The sequence below is a fragment of the Quercus robur genome, chromosome 7 (assembly GCF_932294415.1).
Source record: "Quercus robur chromosome 7, dhQueRobu3.1, whole genome shotgun sequence".
In the NCBI taxonomy this organism is placed as follows: Eukaryota; Viridiplantae; Streptophyta; class Magnoliopsida; order Fagales; family Fagaceae; genus Quercus; species Quercus robur.
This window is the reverse complement of record NC_065540.1, coordinates 4,566,311-4,584,667: the sequence shown is the minus strand read 5'-3', so window position 1 is coordinate 4,584,667 and position 18,357 is coordinate 4,566,311. Positions and strand designations below refer to the sequence as shown.

At 35.5% G+C, this 18,357-nt stretch overlaps 1 protein-coding gene and 1 pseudogene across 1 annotated transcript; both read left to right on the top strand.

Moving 5' to 3' along the window:
- Positions 1 to 2,795: 2,795 nt before the first annotated feature.
- On the top strand, positions 2,796 to 13,499 carry LOC126691848 (pentatricopeptide repeat-containing protein At2g37230-like; annotated as a pseudogene).
- LOC126691849 (29 kDa ribonucleoprotein A, chloroplastic-like) lies at positions 11,960 to 15,443 on the top strand. Its single transcript, XM_050387086.1, has 5 exons — positions 11,960 to 12,391; positions 12,609 to 12,710; positions 13,300 to 13,617; positions 14,618 to 14,726; positions 15,138 to 15,443. The coding sequence occupies exons 1-4, from the start codon at positions 12,032 to 12,034 to the stop codon at positions 14,681 to 14,683; spliced, it is 846 nt and encodes a 281-aa protein (XP_050243043.1). The 5' UTR covers positions 11,960 to 12,031; the 3' UTR covers positions 14,684 to 14,726; positions 15,138 to 15,443.
- Positions 15,444 to 18,357: the final 2,914 nt, after the last annotated feature.

Below are 18,357 nucleotides of genomic sequence, written 5' to 3'. Positions count from 1 at the left end.
ATTACAGAATCCACAATATAAAATTGGCTCAAACATTGGAGTTTTCCCTAGAATGAGAAGACTTCTTGGATTACAATGATCAGCAATTCGCAAATGAGCAATGGCATCAGAATATGGTCTGGGACCAAAGATAGAAATCCTGTCTGTACTTCCCATGAAATGATAATTTTTCCATAAATTATGAGCAACATTAATAATTTGGCTATTAAAATAATTTCTCCAACATTTTGCAAGAGCAAAAGGATCATCAAAGGACAATTGAGAATTTCCTTCAAACCATGGCCCTTGGTGAGTGTGACCATTAATGAGAATGAGATGCTTTGAGGGTTGGACATTCATCCAGTTATCTCTTTCCCATTTTGGCAACGTACTCCAGCATCTGATGGAAACAAAAGGACTGTTAAATCCTTTAATAGCCTCTTGAATAATTTGTGGGAGTTGGCTGACTTGATAATGGCTTGTTAATTTTATGAACTTGATAAAGCCATATTCAAACATTTGGGAAAGCCAGTTAGGGTCCCTGTCATCATCATCATCTGAATCATCAGCAACATATGAACCATCATCATAATTTATCAAGAGGCCAGGAAATGGGTGTTTCTTTTCATACACTTTGAGAGTACTCCCAAAGTGTTCTTTCCAATCAAGTTGAATAAAGACATTATCACCTTCGTCTAACTCATCGAGATCAGGAATAGTGGTAGTAATAAGTTTTTTGAAATATTTGAACCATAGGTCAACAGACCTAAACATAGCCTTGATTCTCAGAATACGTAATTGTATATCTGTTGGCAAGTTGGCAACAACACTTCTTAATAGAGATTGGGTCTTAAGACTCAATCTAGCATAATCAGTGCCCATTATAGTCTCATTATCCATTGAATGGATTTCCTCTTTGCCAAAGAGTTGACTAATGTAGGCTTTAAGACGACTTCGAAGAGCCTCATTTTCTGCAACAGGGTTATTTTCTGAAACAAAATTGTTTTCTAGAGCAAGGTTATTATGGTGGCTAATATAAGCCTCATTTTGAGCAGTAAGGTTAACAAGGTGGATTTCAAGGGCTCTAAGGGTTTTTTGGAAAATATTATGGTGATTTCTAGTAAAAGAAAATTGAAGGTTATCAAGAATGAATTTAATAGAATCTGGTAATTCTGAATAGATTCTATTGTGGAATTGTAAATTTCGTGACAAAACTTCTTGTAAAGCAATTACCATATCACCACTGGAGTATGTCACCTCTGCCAGGACATCTCCTTGAAGGGATGTTGATCCACTAGGTTTTAATATATATATATATATATCATAGTTTTTGAAGGTTCTATTTATAATCAGAATGTGGCAAAATACTTTATTATTTAAGCTAATTGGAATTCATATTGTATATAGCAATAATTATCTTATACATTTGATTTATGAATCATCTCTCTTATAATACGTAGGTCACTAGCCTAATCTAAGTGTATATGTATGTAAATTTTCCTCTTAGATGTTTGAACCCTGACCCTTTTCCCCCACACCTCATAAACATTTATATTTGTAGATGATCATCGCGCCAAGGGTGCGCAGTCGTTAGTTTTAATTTTTTAATATTTGACTAATGAATACATTTTGATTAAGATCAAGCTTGTTCTAAATCGGCTAAATTTAAGGGATTGTGTCAATGGGTCCAATATTAGCAGGGCCTTCTATTTTTTTCTTGGGCAATGTATATCGGACTTGTCAAAAATGGGCACTTACAAAATTGATAAAAGGAAATGTGGAATTTATTAAACAACCCAAAACTCCGCCCCTTCTTTGTCAAGAGCTTGTAGAGGGCAAACTTGTTGCAGGCTGTGTACCTATTTATGAGAAAACTGAAAACATGTGGCACAAATACAATAGGAGAAAAGCTCAAACTAAGAGAAAACAATGAGTACAGTCAAAAAGTGTGTATGCTGAAGCAGGTGTTGCACTTGCACCATCGGTGGCTCTACCCACTTCCATATTTGTGTCTCCCCACAGTTCCTAGCAATTTGCGCTACCTCATGTGCCACACTATTATTCTATCTTCTCGTATGTTGGAACTTCCACTATCTGAAACAATTCAAGCCATTTCATTTCACACCTCCTTCAAAGTTTGAATTTCAAGAGCTTTCATGTAAGCTTATACAAAAATTACTGTTTATTTTCTGAATAAGTAACTACTATTTTTCTATTTTAACTAACCATTTCTTAAAATTATCTATTTTATACTCTATTTCATTTAAATATCAAAATTTTAAATATATTTTAATCGTTTCTCTCTTCACTTTCTTCCTTCATCTCCGAAAACAAAAAGAAATAATAAAAATATGTTTCACATAAGCTACCTTGCCTCCTAAATTTAGACAAGCGCTACAACAAAATCCTATTTTGCATAAATAGTTCATGATCTGATGCGGATGATTTTTGAGTTTCATTAGTAAGAAAATTCTCTATATTACTAAACTTTTTATCTAATAAGCAAGGACACAGGTACATGTACGGTATGACATGAGCAATTTCTAAAAAAATTATAATATGATAAAGAAGATATAACACCAGTATGACACGGATAACGCACCCAAAACAGAGTTGCAAGACAGCCTTTTACTGACCTGATGGATCTTATGGCCCTCACTTGGGCTTAGCAAAACAGAGTTGCAAACTTGTAAGTTCTAATGATCAAGGTTATGATGAGTTTGGGCTATGCCTATGTTTAGTCTCACCTTCAAATATTAAGCCCAACCCAACTCTAAAACACACAGCAGAGTCCCAACTCACCAAAAAAGATAATCAAAATAGGGTTGCCTTAAACCTTATTTAGCTACACAACAACACTCTCATCTCAGCTCACTGTTCTGTACTTCCTTACATGTAGATCACTGAACACCAACGATTCAAAAACCCATTTCAGACTCACTTCTCATTTCTCAAAAACCTATCTATGGCTTACATTTCTGTATCTAAACCCTACCAATGGTCTCCCAGGGTTTTTCCCACCATACCCAGAACCTTAAACCCTTCCTCCACCTTCAATCTCCTCCGCTTCTTCACTTCCACCGACGACTCTACCTCCTCTGTGGATCAAAACCCAAACCCAGATCCGGGTCCTGAAGCTCCACGGCCCGAGAACCCGAACCCGGAAAATGTGGAGGCAAGGGTGATTTAGCGAACCCCACGAGGTAATTTTCGAAACCCAGAAAAGATAGAGGATGTTATATGTAGAATGATGGCGAGTCGGGCTTGGACGACCCGGTTACAGAACTCGATCCGGGCATTGGTGCCCGAGTTCGATAATTCATTGGTTTGGAATGTGTTGCATAGTGCTAAGAACTTGGAGCACGCGCTCCAGTTCTTCAGGTGGGTCGAGCGGGCCGGCTTGGTCCGCCATGACCGTGACACCCATTTGAAAATGATTGAGATATTGGGCAGAGCTTCGAAGCTCAACCATGCTAGGTGCATACTGTTTGATATGCCGGAAAAAAGGGGTGGCATGGGATGAGGAATTGTTTGTTTTGATGATTGAGAGCTATGGTAAAGCTGGGATTGTTCAGGAGGCTATTAAGATTTTTCAGAAAAATGAAGGAATTGGGTGTGGAGAGGACTGTGGAGTCGTATGATGCTTTGTTTAAGGTGATTTTGAGGCGTGGGCGGTATAAGATGGCGAAGAGGTACTTTAATGCCATGTTGAATGAAGGGATTCAGCCTACTCGACATACTTACAATTTGATGATTTGGGGGTTCTTTTTGTTCTTGAGGTTGGAGACGGCAAAAAGGTTTTATGAGGATATGAAGAATAGAGGGATTTTGCCGGATGTGGTCACTTATAAAATACTATGATTAATGGGTATAATCGGTTTAAGATGATGGATGAGGCAGAGAAGTTGTTTATGGAGATGAAGGGGAGGAACATAGCTCCTTTGGTTATAAGTTATACAACCATGGTAAAGGGGTATGTTTCGGTTGGGTGAGTTGATGATGGGTTGAGATTGTTCGATGAGATGAAGTCTTTTGGTATTAAGCCTAATGATGTTATGTACACCACCTTGTTGCCTGGGCTTTGTGATGCAGAGAAAATGCCTGAGGCTCGAAGTATATTGAAGGAGATGGTTGAGAAGCATATTGCTCCTAAAGATAATTCCATCTTTATGAAATTGTTAACTTGCCAATGCAAGTCCAGTAACTTGGATGTGGCTACAGATGTGCTAAAGGCAATGATTCGGTTAAGCATACCCACAGAGGATGGTCATTATGGTGTCTTAATTGAGAATTTTTGCAAGGCTGAGGACTATGATCAGGCCATTAAGTTGTTAGATAAGCTTATTGAGAAGGAAATCATCTTGAGGCCACAGAGTTCTTTGGATATGGAGCCTAGTGCTTATAACCCAATGATTCAATAGCTGTGCAAACATGGGCAGACAGGGAAAGCAGAAATCTTTTTCCGGCAATTGATGAAAAAGGGTGTTCTGGATTCAGTGGCTTTTAACAATTTGCTCTGTGGTGATTCTAAAGAAGGGAATCCTGACTTTGCTTTTGAAATTCTAAAGATCATCGATAGGAGAGGGGTCTCTAGAGATGCAGATTCATACAAATTGCTTATCAAGAGCTCCTTGAACAAAGGCGAACCGGCTGATGCCAAAACAGCTTTGGATAGTATGATTGAAGCTGGGCATCTTCCAGATTCATCACTATTCAGATCAGTGATGGAGAGCTTATTTGAAGATGGGAGGGTGCAAACTGCAAGCCGGGTGATGAAGAGTATGGTGGAGAAGGTGGTGAAGGAAAATATGGATTTGGTTGCTAAGATCTTGGAAGCCCTCCTCATGAGAGGTCATGTTGAAGAAGCCCTGGGATGCATTGATCTATTTATGCATAACGGGTGCTCACTTGATTTTGACAGTCTTTTGTCTGTTCTTTGTGAGAAAGGGAAGACAATTGCTGCTCTTAAGCTGTTAGATTTTGCTTTGGAGAGAGACTATACCATAGACTTTTCAAGTTATGACAAGGTTTTGGATGCTCTTTTGGCAGCAGGGAAGACACTCAATGCATATTCAATATTGTGTAAAATAATGGAGAAAGGAGGGGCCTCTGATTGGAGTAGTTGTGCAGATCTGATCAAGAGTCTTAATCAGGAGGGAAACACAAAGCAAGCAGATATTCTCTCTAGAATGATTAAGGGTGAAGAGAAGTCCCATGTGAGCAAAAAAGGGAAAAAACATGCTACTGTTGCTGCCTAATGTCCTGTCTCTTCACTTTTCTTCTGCTGTTTTGAGGTGAGAATTCAGGCATGAACATTTTTTAAATGATGAGAAAAGTTTCATTCTTAGGGGAATAAGTCGTTAGAATTGAAATGTAATCTGTTAGTGGCTTTGTTTCAGTTCTGGGGTTGTAATTCCTCTTGACAAATTTCATGTTTTCCTCTTCAAATTACCGTTGAAGTGTTACAAGAAAGAGAGTAACTGACCCTTTTTTGCAAAATTTGGATATTAGTTACATCAATCTTCTTGAGGATTTTTTTTTTCCTCCTAATTTGTTAATTTGATGGGTCTAGTGCCATCATATACAATCCCTTGGTCTTTTGCAATCATAATTTTGGTCAAGATTACTAGCTGCTTACTCAGCTGGCTAGAGTTTGCAGAATATCAGTGGAAAGACTATCTTGCTTTGAATTTGGGCTCAAATGTGCCCTACTCTGTTGCTAAGGAAATCAACTAGGGGAAAAATTCAGAAAGGCATATGGCCATTGCTTGAGCCAATATGCCCTCGCCTGCAGGTCCCCAGATTATGCCAATGAAGAATGCAGAATGATAGCAAATGTATTTTAAAATAAAAAAGGTTTATTTATTGTAAAATTTAATCTTATGATTGTTATTGGTGTAATTTAGGCAATTTTCCAATTGAATTTATACTCAACTCAGTTCAATGAAGGTAGCCTTATTAGTTCTTTTGTTCGCAAACATGGATCTGATTACTGCCTATTATTGAATTTGAATTTCGCTTCTCCTTATCATTTGTTTATATTAGACTTATCTCTTCTTTTTGCTAGCTGAGGCTAGGCCCAAATTGTGGCTCCCTCACACTGTAGAAAATGTTGGCAAGTTTGTAATTATGTATTCTGAATGTAGCTTTGCTGCAAAATGGCAGCAGTTTTGATGATGACAATTACATAGTGATGTCATTATCCATGGTTAATTCTCAGTGACTCAACTTGTAAAAAAATGAATACATCATCATATGTGCCAGTACTGTTTGAAGTTCAATGTGGCTAGTGCTTGTAAAGTTTGGAGTCAATTTGAATTCAGGATTGGACCCAAACTGGCTGAGTCTCAATATTTTGTAGGCAGCATGGTTAGCTTTTGCTATGAGCTTCAGAGCTTGATTTTTTCCAGAAACAAGACGATCTTTTTTATTTATTTATTAAATTTCTTTGGTAAATAAATGAGGCATGAGATTAGGATTGATCTTTACACTGGCCCAAGCTAGGCCTGGAACTCAGTTCAAATTAAAAGTTTTATGCTAAAAAATCTGACCAAGCTTTGCTTTGATCACTAACTATGCAAGAAATCTGGAAGGCATCAGCTGTTGCTAAATAATTCGGCTGCAAGCTGAAGTCATTGAGCTCATTTTGGCAGACTTGGACCTAAATAAGCAGCAAACTGCAACGTCCCGAAGATGTTAATCCATAAATCCATTGTCAGTAGAATATCTCAATGGTTTTGTCCATTAGCTCTTCCCCCCTCTCCCTCTATTCTTGATTGATGAAGACGTGCCTGGCTTTGCACCTGATCTCAAACTGTGGGTAATCTTCCTTTCAGGGTGGACAGTGCTCAATTCACCGACTTCTTCGAAGGTGCTGGAAATGTTGAAATGGTTGAGGTACTATACTAATGTAAATTCCCAACTTCTCTTTTTTACACTATCTGTGTATATGTGGTGAAAAAGAAATATGGGTTTTCTTTTTTGTTTTGTTAACCCCCAAAAACAAAACAAAAAGAGAATGTTGAAAGGGAAGAAACCAAATTGGTTAAAATAGGATTTGGATTTGTGACCGTGTCTACGGTTGAGGAAGTGGAGGCGGCTGTTCAACAGTTCAATGGCTATGTAAGTAAATCGTATTATATCTACTTGATTTGGTAATGTGTTCTATTTCTTTATGGTATTTCTTTATGGCTTTTCTTATTCCCTTATATACCTTTTTTTGGGTATATCAACTGCTTATTCAATTGTTTTACTGAGTTCAAGCACAAAAACATTCTTGTGTGCCAAAAAATTTATTGTTTCTAGAGAGTTTGATCAGAACTACAAACTAGGTCAAGTTTGGTTAAAGGGAAAAATGAATTTGGTTCTCATTTGGTGCCAGGCAGGCGTTGTGACATAATTTTTTATTGTAGTAATTTCTTAGTAGCCAAAATTTCAGTTTACGTATTATGGTTTGTTCTTCTTGAGCACTGGAATAAGGGGTTTATTGCCATTGAGCAGAATTTCATGACATTTGGCAGGAACTTGAGGGAAGGGCATTAAGGTTGAATGCTGCAACTCCTCCACCTCGGAGGGAGGATTCCTCCTTTAGAGGTACCAGAGGTGGGGGAAGTTTTGGTTCTTCCAATCGTGTTCATTTACAGTCACCAGCCATAACTTGTTTCTATCTTGTTCCAAACTTATTTACATTTTGCTCTTTGAAAATTTGTTGGTGTAGGACTAGAATGGCAGACCATTGCGAGTCAGTCAGGCGGACATAGTCCCCAAGACGTCAATTTCAAGTTTTGAATCATTCAAATGTCCATGGCCATCAGAAGACATGGGGTATACTCTTAACATGCTGTAAATTAAATTGGGGTCTTTGGTGGGAGAGGAATGCTTGTACTTTTGAAGGATGTGAGAAATCAACTCATGACTTGAAGCTGTTTTTTCTCTAGACATTGCTAGAGTGGACAAATGCTTTGGGTGTTTTTACTTTTAATTCTTTGACGGATTTGTTAGATAGTTGTACTTTCTTTGCTTTATAGTTTTAGCTGTTTTTTCTGGTTCCTTAGTACACTGCCTGTGTTCTCTGGTTCCGTGTATTGATTTCTTTATTAAATGAAGTTTTATTACTTATAAAAAAAAAAGGGGGGGGGGGGGGGTTTAGTAGTCGTTTATTTGATGAAATCATTGTGTTCTAAGTTCTAACCCCTTTGTTCACAATCCTCTGATTGTGTTTACTTTGATACGTAGAAACATTTTGCTGGAGATTACTTAACCCCCCCTCCCCCCCTCCCAACAAAAAAGTTATAAATATGTTTTTTTTTTTGCTTAAAGATCTTTTGTCTAGTTTTGTTTTTGTTCTTTCTTTAGCTGCTCAGGTTCTGAGTTACTATTAACTGTTCGTTTTCTAAATGATTATGAACTTACGTGCTTACCTATGGGTCTTGAACTCATAAGGGAAGAGGTGTCATTTGAACAAGAGCTCTTTGGCAAATTTTTTTTTTCAAAACCATAAAATCTACTTATCTTTGTTACAGGGACTTGAAGTTGTGCAAGCTGGAACCTATTGCTGTCCATCAAGAATGTACAGAAAATGGTCCTTTCACTACTGTAGTTTCTGGGCCTACAGATGGACAAGCTGAGACTTGTATTTTTTGAAAGATGATTATGTATGTTCTGAATACCATAAACATAATCCTGATAAGAAACTTATATTTGTTTGACTTTTGGTAGATCCAGTACATGGGTATTTTAATGGCTCTACTAAGAATGTTTGAGATGGATTTTGGTTGATCCTTTTAAGTTCTTTTGTTCACAAACGTGGATCTGATTACTGCCCATTATTGAAGTTGAAATTTTGCTTCTTGTTATCATTTGTCTAAATAGGCTTACCTCCTCTTTTTGCCAGCTGAGGCTAGGCCCAAACTGTGGCTCCTTCACCCTGTAGAAAATGTTGGCAAATTTGTACTTACATGCATTGTGAATGTAGCTTAAGTTGTGAAGTAGCAGCAATTTTGATGTTGACAAATGACAATTACATAGTGATTACTTTATCCACTGTTAATTCTCAGTGGCTCAACTTGTAAAGAAATGAATACATCATCATGTGTGCCAGTAATGTTTGAAGTTCAATGAGGCTAGTGCTTGTAAAGTTTGGAGTCAATGTGGATCCAGGATTGGACCCAAACAGCCAAACTGGCTGAATCTCTGTATTTTGTAGGCATCATCTTGAGCATAATTAACTTCTGCCATGAGCTTCAGAGCTTGATTTTTCAGAAACAAGACTTATTTTTATTTTTTGGGGGTAAATAGATGAGACTTGAATTTATGACTGATCTTTCCACTGGCCCAAGCTAGGCCTGGAACTTGGCTCAAGTTAAAAGTTTTATGCTTAAAAATCTGACCGAACTTTGCTTTGACCAGTGATCACTCAATATGCAAGAAGTCTGCAAAGTATCAGCTGTTGCTAAGAAATGAATGGGCTGCAAGCTGAAGCCATTAAGCCCATTTTGGCAAACTTGGACCTAAATAAGCAGCAATCCATGGTGCTGAAGCTATAGGCCCAAACTCCCCTGATCCTCTTCCTTTCCATAAGATGTTAATACATCAATCCATTTGTCAGTAGAATATCTTAATGGTTTTGTCCATTTGCTTAGCTCTTCGATACACTCTAGTCTCTCCCTCTACTCCTGTTAGTAAAATTAGATACGTGCCTCCTTGATAAGCCTTTCAAATTGGACGGTCATGATCTTCCAATCTCTCAGTCCATAAAGCAGGCCATGTGGACCAAAAAACAAACACCTAGTCACCAACCAAGAACCAACAGACAAGTTGACACACATTTTGTGAACTGTGAAGCCTCACCGCATCCTATCCATCACTCTCTTCCAATTTCCAAACCAATATATGTTAATAGTTTCAAATAAGTCTAGATTTTAAATAAATTTCACAATTTTTTCCCAACATGGAAATGTAATTATTTTTTTTGAGAGAGGAAATGTAATTATAATTAATGTATGATAGAGATAATATTAGTATTAGACTATTATTTTTTTATAAAAATTATGTTGCACTAATCACAGTCTATTATCTCAATGATAATAATAAAAAATCTATCATCTCAAATCTATATATTACTAAAAACTGAAGCGTAGCGTTTAATGCTGCTGCTCTCACGTTGCGCCACATCAGCTGCCACATCATTCTTTTTTTCCTTTTCTTTTTTAAAATATAATTTGTCCAACAATTTTAAAATGGTTTTTACAATTTTTAGCCCTATAAATGCAGCCCACTACTTATTTATTTACTTCCACTATCACCCTATAATAAATCTGTATAATTAATCCAGCCCACCTCTTATTTATTTAGTTTCACTATCAAGCCCAATCCAAAACCTTTTCAATTCAACTTTAGGGTTTTGTGTGAGCCTTTTCAGTTTAAAGGAAAAAAAAAAAAAAAAGTTGAAGCCTTTCAAGCTTTAGGGTTTTTTTTTTTTTTTTTTTTTTTTTTCAATTTTCCAATTTTCTTATAATTGTTTTTAACATTTATTTTGTTTCATCTTCCCACTACTTCTTCAATCTTTCTCCCTCCCTTACCATTTCATCTCCCCACTACTTCTTCAATCTTTCTCCCTCCCTTACCTTTTCATCTCCCCACTATCCTCTACATTAATATCATTTTTTCTCTTTCCCTTCATCTTCCTTTATTTTTGTCTCTTCTTATTCACACCCTCTTACTATAAATTTGTCTCTATCTCTTCTATTCTATGCATAGTTTTCCCTCACAAAAAAAAGGTTCCCTCTCTCTCTCTCTCTCTCTCTCTCTCTCTCTCTCTCTCTCTAAATTTTTTGGTGGATTTTTTTTTTATTTTCTTGCATCTCTACTTTAGGTTGATAATTTTTTATATTATTTAAAACTCTATTTTGGGTTAATGTGATTTAGTTTTGTTTTTTAAATTGTGATTTAGTTTTGTTTTTTAAATTGTTGTTGTTGTTTTTTTTTTTTTTTTAATTATATATATATATATATATATATATATTCTCTTTGATTGTTAAATGTTATCCTATTGCGTTCTAAAGAATTAAGTATAGCATATAAAAATATAATATTATTCTATTACATAGCATGATTTGGATAATTTGGTATTTATTCTGTTACATAGCATGATTTTTTATAGTGCTCAATTTAGATGTTAAACTATGAGACTTTACTAATTTTTGTTTATTTTCTAATCCTTTGTGGTGGACAAAATACTCTTAATAGTTGTATTAGAAGTACTCTATAAGAAGTACTCTATAATGCCATTTATTTAAAGAAAAGCAAAGGTTAGCCAAACGAAAATAATTGGATAGGTGACAAATTTTAACTTTTGCAATTTTATTATTATTATTATTATTTTATAACAATGCATGTATAGAAATCTAATTCTTAGATTTTGTTAATAATTTTTTATTTGATAATATGTTTTGGGCGGCCGAAATTATAATTTCTACAAATAAAATAACCTTAATAGATTATCAAAAATAAAATTTTATCCTAATATTGGTTCAATTAATCATTGTTAAGTTTTATTAATTTTTTTTAGTTTACGTTTTTTTGGTGTTTTGGATTGTTCCTATATTACATTTATGATTGTTCCTATAATAAATAAAAATATAATTACGAAAGACATTACTCATTATTAGATTAGTTTAAATTATAAAAAAAAAATTAATAAAACCACCATAAAAATAATTATTACGTGCAACGCGCGGGTTCGCAGCTAGTATTGGGTAAAAGTTGTGAAATTTTATCTCCTAAACTTCAAATTCTCACCCATTTATTGAATTATAAAATAAAAAAAATTGTGATTTTTTTTTTTTAGAAATTTCAATCAATACAAAGGCTGTAAATATTTTATTTATATTTATAAAACTCAACAGGATCTTTTTCCGGAATTTTTTTTTTTTGACTTTCCCATAAATATCTCTAGGTTATAAGTATCACCGAGTGTGAGTATCCTTCACTTCAAAACCCTCTCTTCATTCTACCTCAAAACCTTATCTGTTTAGAAACGGAGAGAGCAACCATGTCTACTACAGCCTCTTCCTTAGCTCTCCAATCTCTCACACCCAAAACCCTTTCTCTCTACAATCCAAAACCCACTTTGGTCTCTCTCTTCTCTATCACTCCCTCTACTCTCAGGCTTCACTGCAAGCCCATTTCCATTTCTGCTTCTCTTTCAGGGTTTCGGACCCTTTCGTCTCGGTTTGTCAGAAACGTTGCCGTTTCTTCTGAGTTTGACCAAGAAGAGGACCTCTTGAGCGATGAAGACGTGCCTGGCTTCGCACCTGACCTCAAACTCTTCGTGGGTAATCTCCCTTTCACTGTGGACAGTGCTCAGCTCGCTGGTTTGTTCGAAAGCGCTGGAAATGTTGAAATGGTCGAGGTATTCTACTATTATTCATTTCCAAGTTTGGTTTTTTACACTGTTTCTGTGTATATTTGGTGAAAAGAAAGATGGGTTTTCTTTTTTGTTCTGTTTTGGGGGGGTTAAATTGTTTGTTGTCCAACATTGATTTTGAGAAAGTATTGTAGAAAAGTTGAAAGTAAAGAAAACCCAAATTGGTTAAATGTGCTGAAGTTATTGTTGTTGTTGTTGGTAGGTGATTTATGACAAGACAACTGGAAGAAGCAGAGGATTTGGATTTGTGACCATGTCTTCGGTTGAGGAAGTTGAAGCTGCTGCTCAACAGTTCAATGGCTATGTAAGTAAATCATATTCTATATACTTGGTATGGTAATGAGTTCTATTTCTTTATTGTATTGTCACTACAATTTTAAAAGTAAAAAAAAGACAAATTTATGGCTTTCTTATTCCACTATATACCTGTTTTTTGGGGGAAGGTGAATTTCTTTTTGTTTATTTATTTTACTGAGTTCAAGCTCAAAAACATTCTTGTGCCCCAAAATGAATTATTTCTAGAAGAGTTTGGTGCGATGGCAAGTGCCTCCCACCAAAAGCGATATGTCGCATGTTTGAGTACTGGGTTCAGTCTCTTCAAGCAATAATTGGGGGTAAGGTGGTCTACCAAACACCTCTCCCAGACCTCGCAAAACTGGGACCTTTGTGCACTAGGTACAATTTTTATTTTTTATAAAGTTTAATCAGAGCTAGAAACTAGGCCAAGTTTGGTTAAAGTTGAATAAAATTTGGTTTTGAAGCTTTTTTGGTGTGAGGCAGGCGTTGCAACCGGATTTTGATTGTAGTAATTGCTTAATGGACAAATTTTTAGTGTACTTATATTATGGTTTATTCTTCTTGAGCATTTGACTGATATGGTTACTGCATGGCAGGAATTTGAGGGAAGGGCACTAAGGGTGAATGCTGGACCTCCTCCACCTAGGAGGGAGGATTCCTCTTTTAGAGGTGATTCTTCTTTTAGAGGTAACAGAGGTGGGGGAAGTTTTGGTTCTGCCAATCGTGTTCATGTGGGTAACCTTGCATGGGGCGTTGATGATTTAGCACTTGAGAATTTGTTTAGCGAGCAAGGAAAGGTTATGGAAGCAAGGGTGGTTTATGACAGGGAGAGTGGTAGATCAAGAGGTTTTGGTTTTGTAACCTACGGTTCTGCTGAAGAGGTCAACAGTGCTATTGAATACTTGAATGGTGTTGTAAGTATATTATCACTCCTCTCTCTCTCTCTGTCTCTGAGGATGTCGTTTTGTGGGCAGATATGTTACATATGTGTATGTGTGTTTCTTTTATTTATGAGTTGCTTGATACAACCCGAAGACTCATAGAAATAATTAATTATCACAATGTCCAATATTGCTAATTGGCAATATTTTTTAGTTTCTTTTCTTTCTGTTTGGTCCATTGTTCAACAACATTTACCACATTACAAGTCTTAGTGTATAATTAAATTATTTGGTAGCCAGTATTTGCTTTATGATAATTTACCTGTTTGTCATCTGAATGATGGTTATGCAGGGCACTTGATTAGTTGATGTTCACTGAAATAGTACTTTTACAACCAAAATTTTTGTCAACATTTTCTGAATTTCATTCATGTTCAGTCCACGAGTGGGGTTGTAAGATTCATTATATTCATGCTATATGCTTGTGTGTGTGTGTGTGTGTGTGTGTATATTAATTATGAATTATTTGATTGTATCTTGTTACCAACCGGATATTATCAATCTGATATATATGTCCAGGTTAGGTTAATGAGAACTCTTGATATGTCAATATAGATAGCCACTAATGTTGATGGGCATATAACTCTGAGGATGCAAACTAGTTTGTTTAATATGTGGTAGGCTATTTAAAAAAATGTTTCAATTGAACTGATGCTAATATACGATATGTTTGTAGATCAGTGATATATTTATATAATGTGCATTCTGAGATTAGAGTGTCATTCATTCTGCAAAACTGAAACTCTCTTAGAGTTTGGAAGCTATTTTTGACTTATTATTGAAATATTTTAAGATATGGTAGATAGTAAATACGTGTTACATGTCTGATCTCATTTCTTACTACTAAATCGAATCACCATTCATGGACTGGATTTGATTTTGGTGACAGCAGCTATGCGATGTCACAATAACTTGTTTATATCTTGTTTCCAAACTTATTTACATTTTTCTCTTTGAAAATTTGTTGGTGTAGGACTTGAAAGGCAGACCACTACGAGTCAGTCAGGCAGACGCTAAGCCCCCAAGGCGTCAATTTTGAGTTTTGACTCATTCGAATGTCCTTGACCATCAAAAGACATGGGGTATAACTCTTAACCTACTGTAAATTAAATTGGGTTTAGGAGTTATTTATTTCATGAAATCATTGTGCTCTAGCCCCTGTTCTCAATCCTGTGATTGTGTTTACTTTGACATGTATGAAAGAGAGAAAAAGGAAGGAAAAAAAAAAAAAAAAAAAAGCTGCTGTAGATCTTTTATTTTGTTTTGTTCTTTCTTTAGCTGCACAGGTTCTGAGGTACTAACAGTTTGTTTTCTAAATGGTTATGAACTTACCTGCTTACCTTGGTGCTGCAATTTTGCACCCAATGGGTCTTGAATTCACAACCCACAATTCACCTTGAACTTACAAGGGGAAGAGTTGCCAATTGAGCTAGAGCTCATTGGCATTTTTTTTTCCTTTTCAAAACCATAAAATATGCTTATCTTTGTTACAGGGACTTGAAGTTGTGCAAGCTGGAACCTACTGCTGTCCATCAAGAATGTACAGAAAATGGTCCTCGCACTACTGTAGTTTCTGGGCCTACAGATGGACGAGCTGATAAATGTGTTTTTTGAAAGATGATTATGTATGTTCTGAGTATCATAATCCTGATAAGAAACTGATATGTTGCCTATCTGTTTGACTTTTGGCTGATCCAGTACATGGGTATTTTAATTGTTTGTCTTTCCCAAATATGTTTTAGATGATTTTGTAATTGTAGGATGAATGAAAGAAATGAATTTGATAATTTCTTGGATGAGTGTTCTAGCCTTCTAGCTCTGGTCAACCATGAAACTCTGAATCTTGTGAGAAAAAGTACCATGCTTTCTTTTCATGGTGAGCCCACTGGAAGGCCTTATTGATTTCACTGTCAGTTTCTAGGCCTTGACCTGAAGAAATGACCTAAAGAGATATATATATATATATATATATATATATACATATATATATATATATATATAAGGAATAAAAGGAGTGTAGGGTTCTATTTTTGGTTTTTGGAAGCTAAGAGGAGTGTAGCTTTAATGCTAGGGTATTGGGGTTGCATAGTTTTAATAAGGTAGAAGTGTAGCTTTAATGCTAGGGTATTGGGGTTGCATAGTTTTAATAAGGTCTTCAGGTTTCATTTATATATTTTTCTCTCCTCTCCTTTGTGAATGTTAGGCTGTTGTGTTGAACTAAAGAATTCCTTAGAGAACGAAAGATACTAGCTGGCTATAGAAGAACGCTTAATAAACTGTAATAGTGAGTGGCTCACAATCCATGTGATTGTGTGTGGATGACTTTGGCATGGATGTCTTAATTTCTTGTTTGTTTGATTAATACCTATATTCTTTGGCAACTTGGGTGGCTATGGATTGTCTTTGGATGTTACGGTTTTGCGTGTGGCTGTCTAGATGATGACTTAAATGGACTTGAGATGATATCAGGTTGTACAAGCCCTTTGATTAAACCCAATTCAGCCCATCTGGGGGTCCCCCACCCCCCCCAAAAAAAAAAAAAAAAAATCTTACATTTCGAAGTTTAATTGTCAGTCAACAATTGGTCAACGATAATCAATATTGAAGGAGTTTATTATTGTGAAACTGGTTTGTGGTGATTTCTTAAGGTGTGATATTCTGAAGAAAAAAAACCTGATTAAACTGTTTTCTGTTGTACTAAACTCTAGCAAATGTGAAAAATGTTTTCTGATCGAAACAAAATGGAACTTACAGTCACAAATTGAGTTTATCATCAACAACCAAAAAAGAAAACTTAAAAGAGTTACAAATTGTTTCTTTGTTATGTAAGCACGATTTAGGGCTTGTTTGGTTGTATTGTTTAAAAAACAATTTTAGTTGATTAAATAATATAATACGTATTTTCATAATATTTAAACAACGCTACTAAAATAATATTACCAAACGAGCTTTACATGTTATTTTGGTTAAAACATATTCACATTATCTGTGTTTTGATATAGTTTTATAGACACCCTCCCTTTTTTAAGTTCTCAATTTTCCTAATCATACACTTTCTTTGGCACCAATTGTTTGTTCTAATCAATTACTTTCTTCTACTTCGTCAAAATTGTTCTCGGGACCCTATTCATATCCTGCTCTATCTGCTAGCTGGAAGAAAATAAAAAATGTTGTTTATTGATGGAAATTAAAAAGAAGCTACTGCCTACTGGTACTTCACAGTAGGCCTGTTGGGAATTAATACTAGTACTTTTGTTTCTCCATTCTCAAATTAAATTTGGCAGTTAAGCTTTGATGCACGGCCACCTCTGTCTTCAATGCAGGTCGGTCACAGTTGTGCAGTCACTCATCTGCCTTATACTGATTCCCATACTCCCTTTCATATCACTTTTACAATTTCCCATTTTTTTTCTTCTATAGAAACCAAAAAGTGGCTTTTCAAAGGGCAATGAAACTACTTGTATTTATTAGTTCGTGCATACAAGAACATTGATTGGTGATCTCAGGCTTCTAGAATTTCAAGTTTTAGTGTTGAATTTTACTCATGCAGCAGGACTGCAAAATTGTCATTTATTGTTTATTTGAAGCAGGCCCAAGTTCAAAAATTGGAACTCTGACTAACTAGATTGTTGTCTTAGATCCCTACACTGTATACATTGACAGTGATCCAACTCTCCAAGGCTAGAATAGTACACAAGCTATAAAATCATGCAGGTTTATAACAAGAAGATTATTAAGTCAAACCCAATTACAGCAGGGTTTAAAGTGAAGCTAAATAACTGTTACACACACTAACATACACATTACACACACCCTACATACACCCTTCTTTTTAATTGAAACTGTGAAGTCATGATTTCAATTAAAAACAAAGATGTGTGTAATAACCATTGTTCGTAAGTAAAATTCTGTCTAAACACTGGACCCGAGCTTAGTAAACTTTGGTAATGATAGTAAATGATGGATGTAGATACACACAGCTGTAAAATGACTTTGGAAGATACTCCGTGTGGCCATGTTATTGTCATCTTACTGTCAAAACCATAGTCCTTCTAATAATTATGACATCCCAAGCAATTCTTAGTACCTCACTTTCTATTAGAATTTTAGAACTTAATTGTCCTCTTCAATAATTTTTCCACTGGGGCCTAGTAAACTGTTCTAGAATGCTAATCTCCCAGTGGCTAATATTCGATCTCCCGAATCAAAGTGTCATTTTAAAAAAGACACATGTTTGACGCAAACGCCCACGTGAGAAGAAGATAGATACTACATAATCTAATAAATGGCAGCTGACTTTAGTCTTTACCATGTCTTTGTGAAGAATCTTTCATCTTTCTTACCTTTTGGCTCTCAATAGCAAATCTATAGCTTCATGATGAAGTTATGTGTAGCTTTTGCAAATTACTTTATTCTGTACAACCTTTGTTCCCTACCACCAAAAAAAATATATGTATGAAACTAATCTTACTCAAGATTATATTGAGTTTTACAGTACAATTGACATTATCTAAAATACAGTAACTATTTGTGACCAGAAAAGCCAATAAATTTTAAGCTTTTCCAATATATATATATCTATCAGGTTATGATCAAAATAGAAATGACCGATTGTAAGCTTAAAGGGGAAGCATATCAGCATGGCTTGGACTATGGTGTGGAAGTCAACGAGCAGTGACCTCACAACTCTTTTTTTCATTTATTTATATTTTT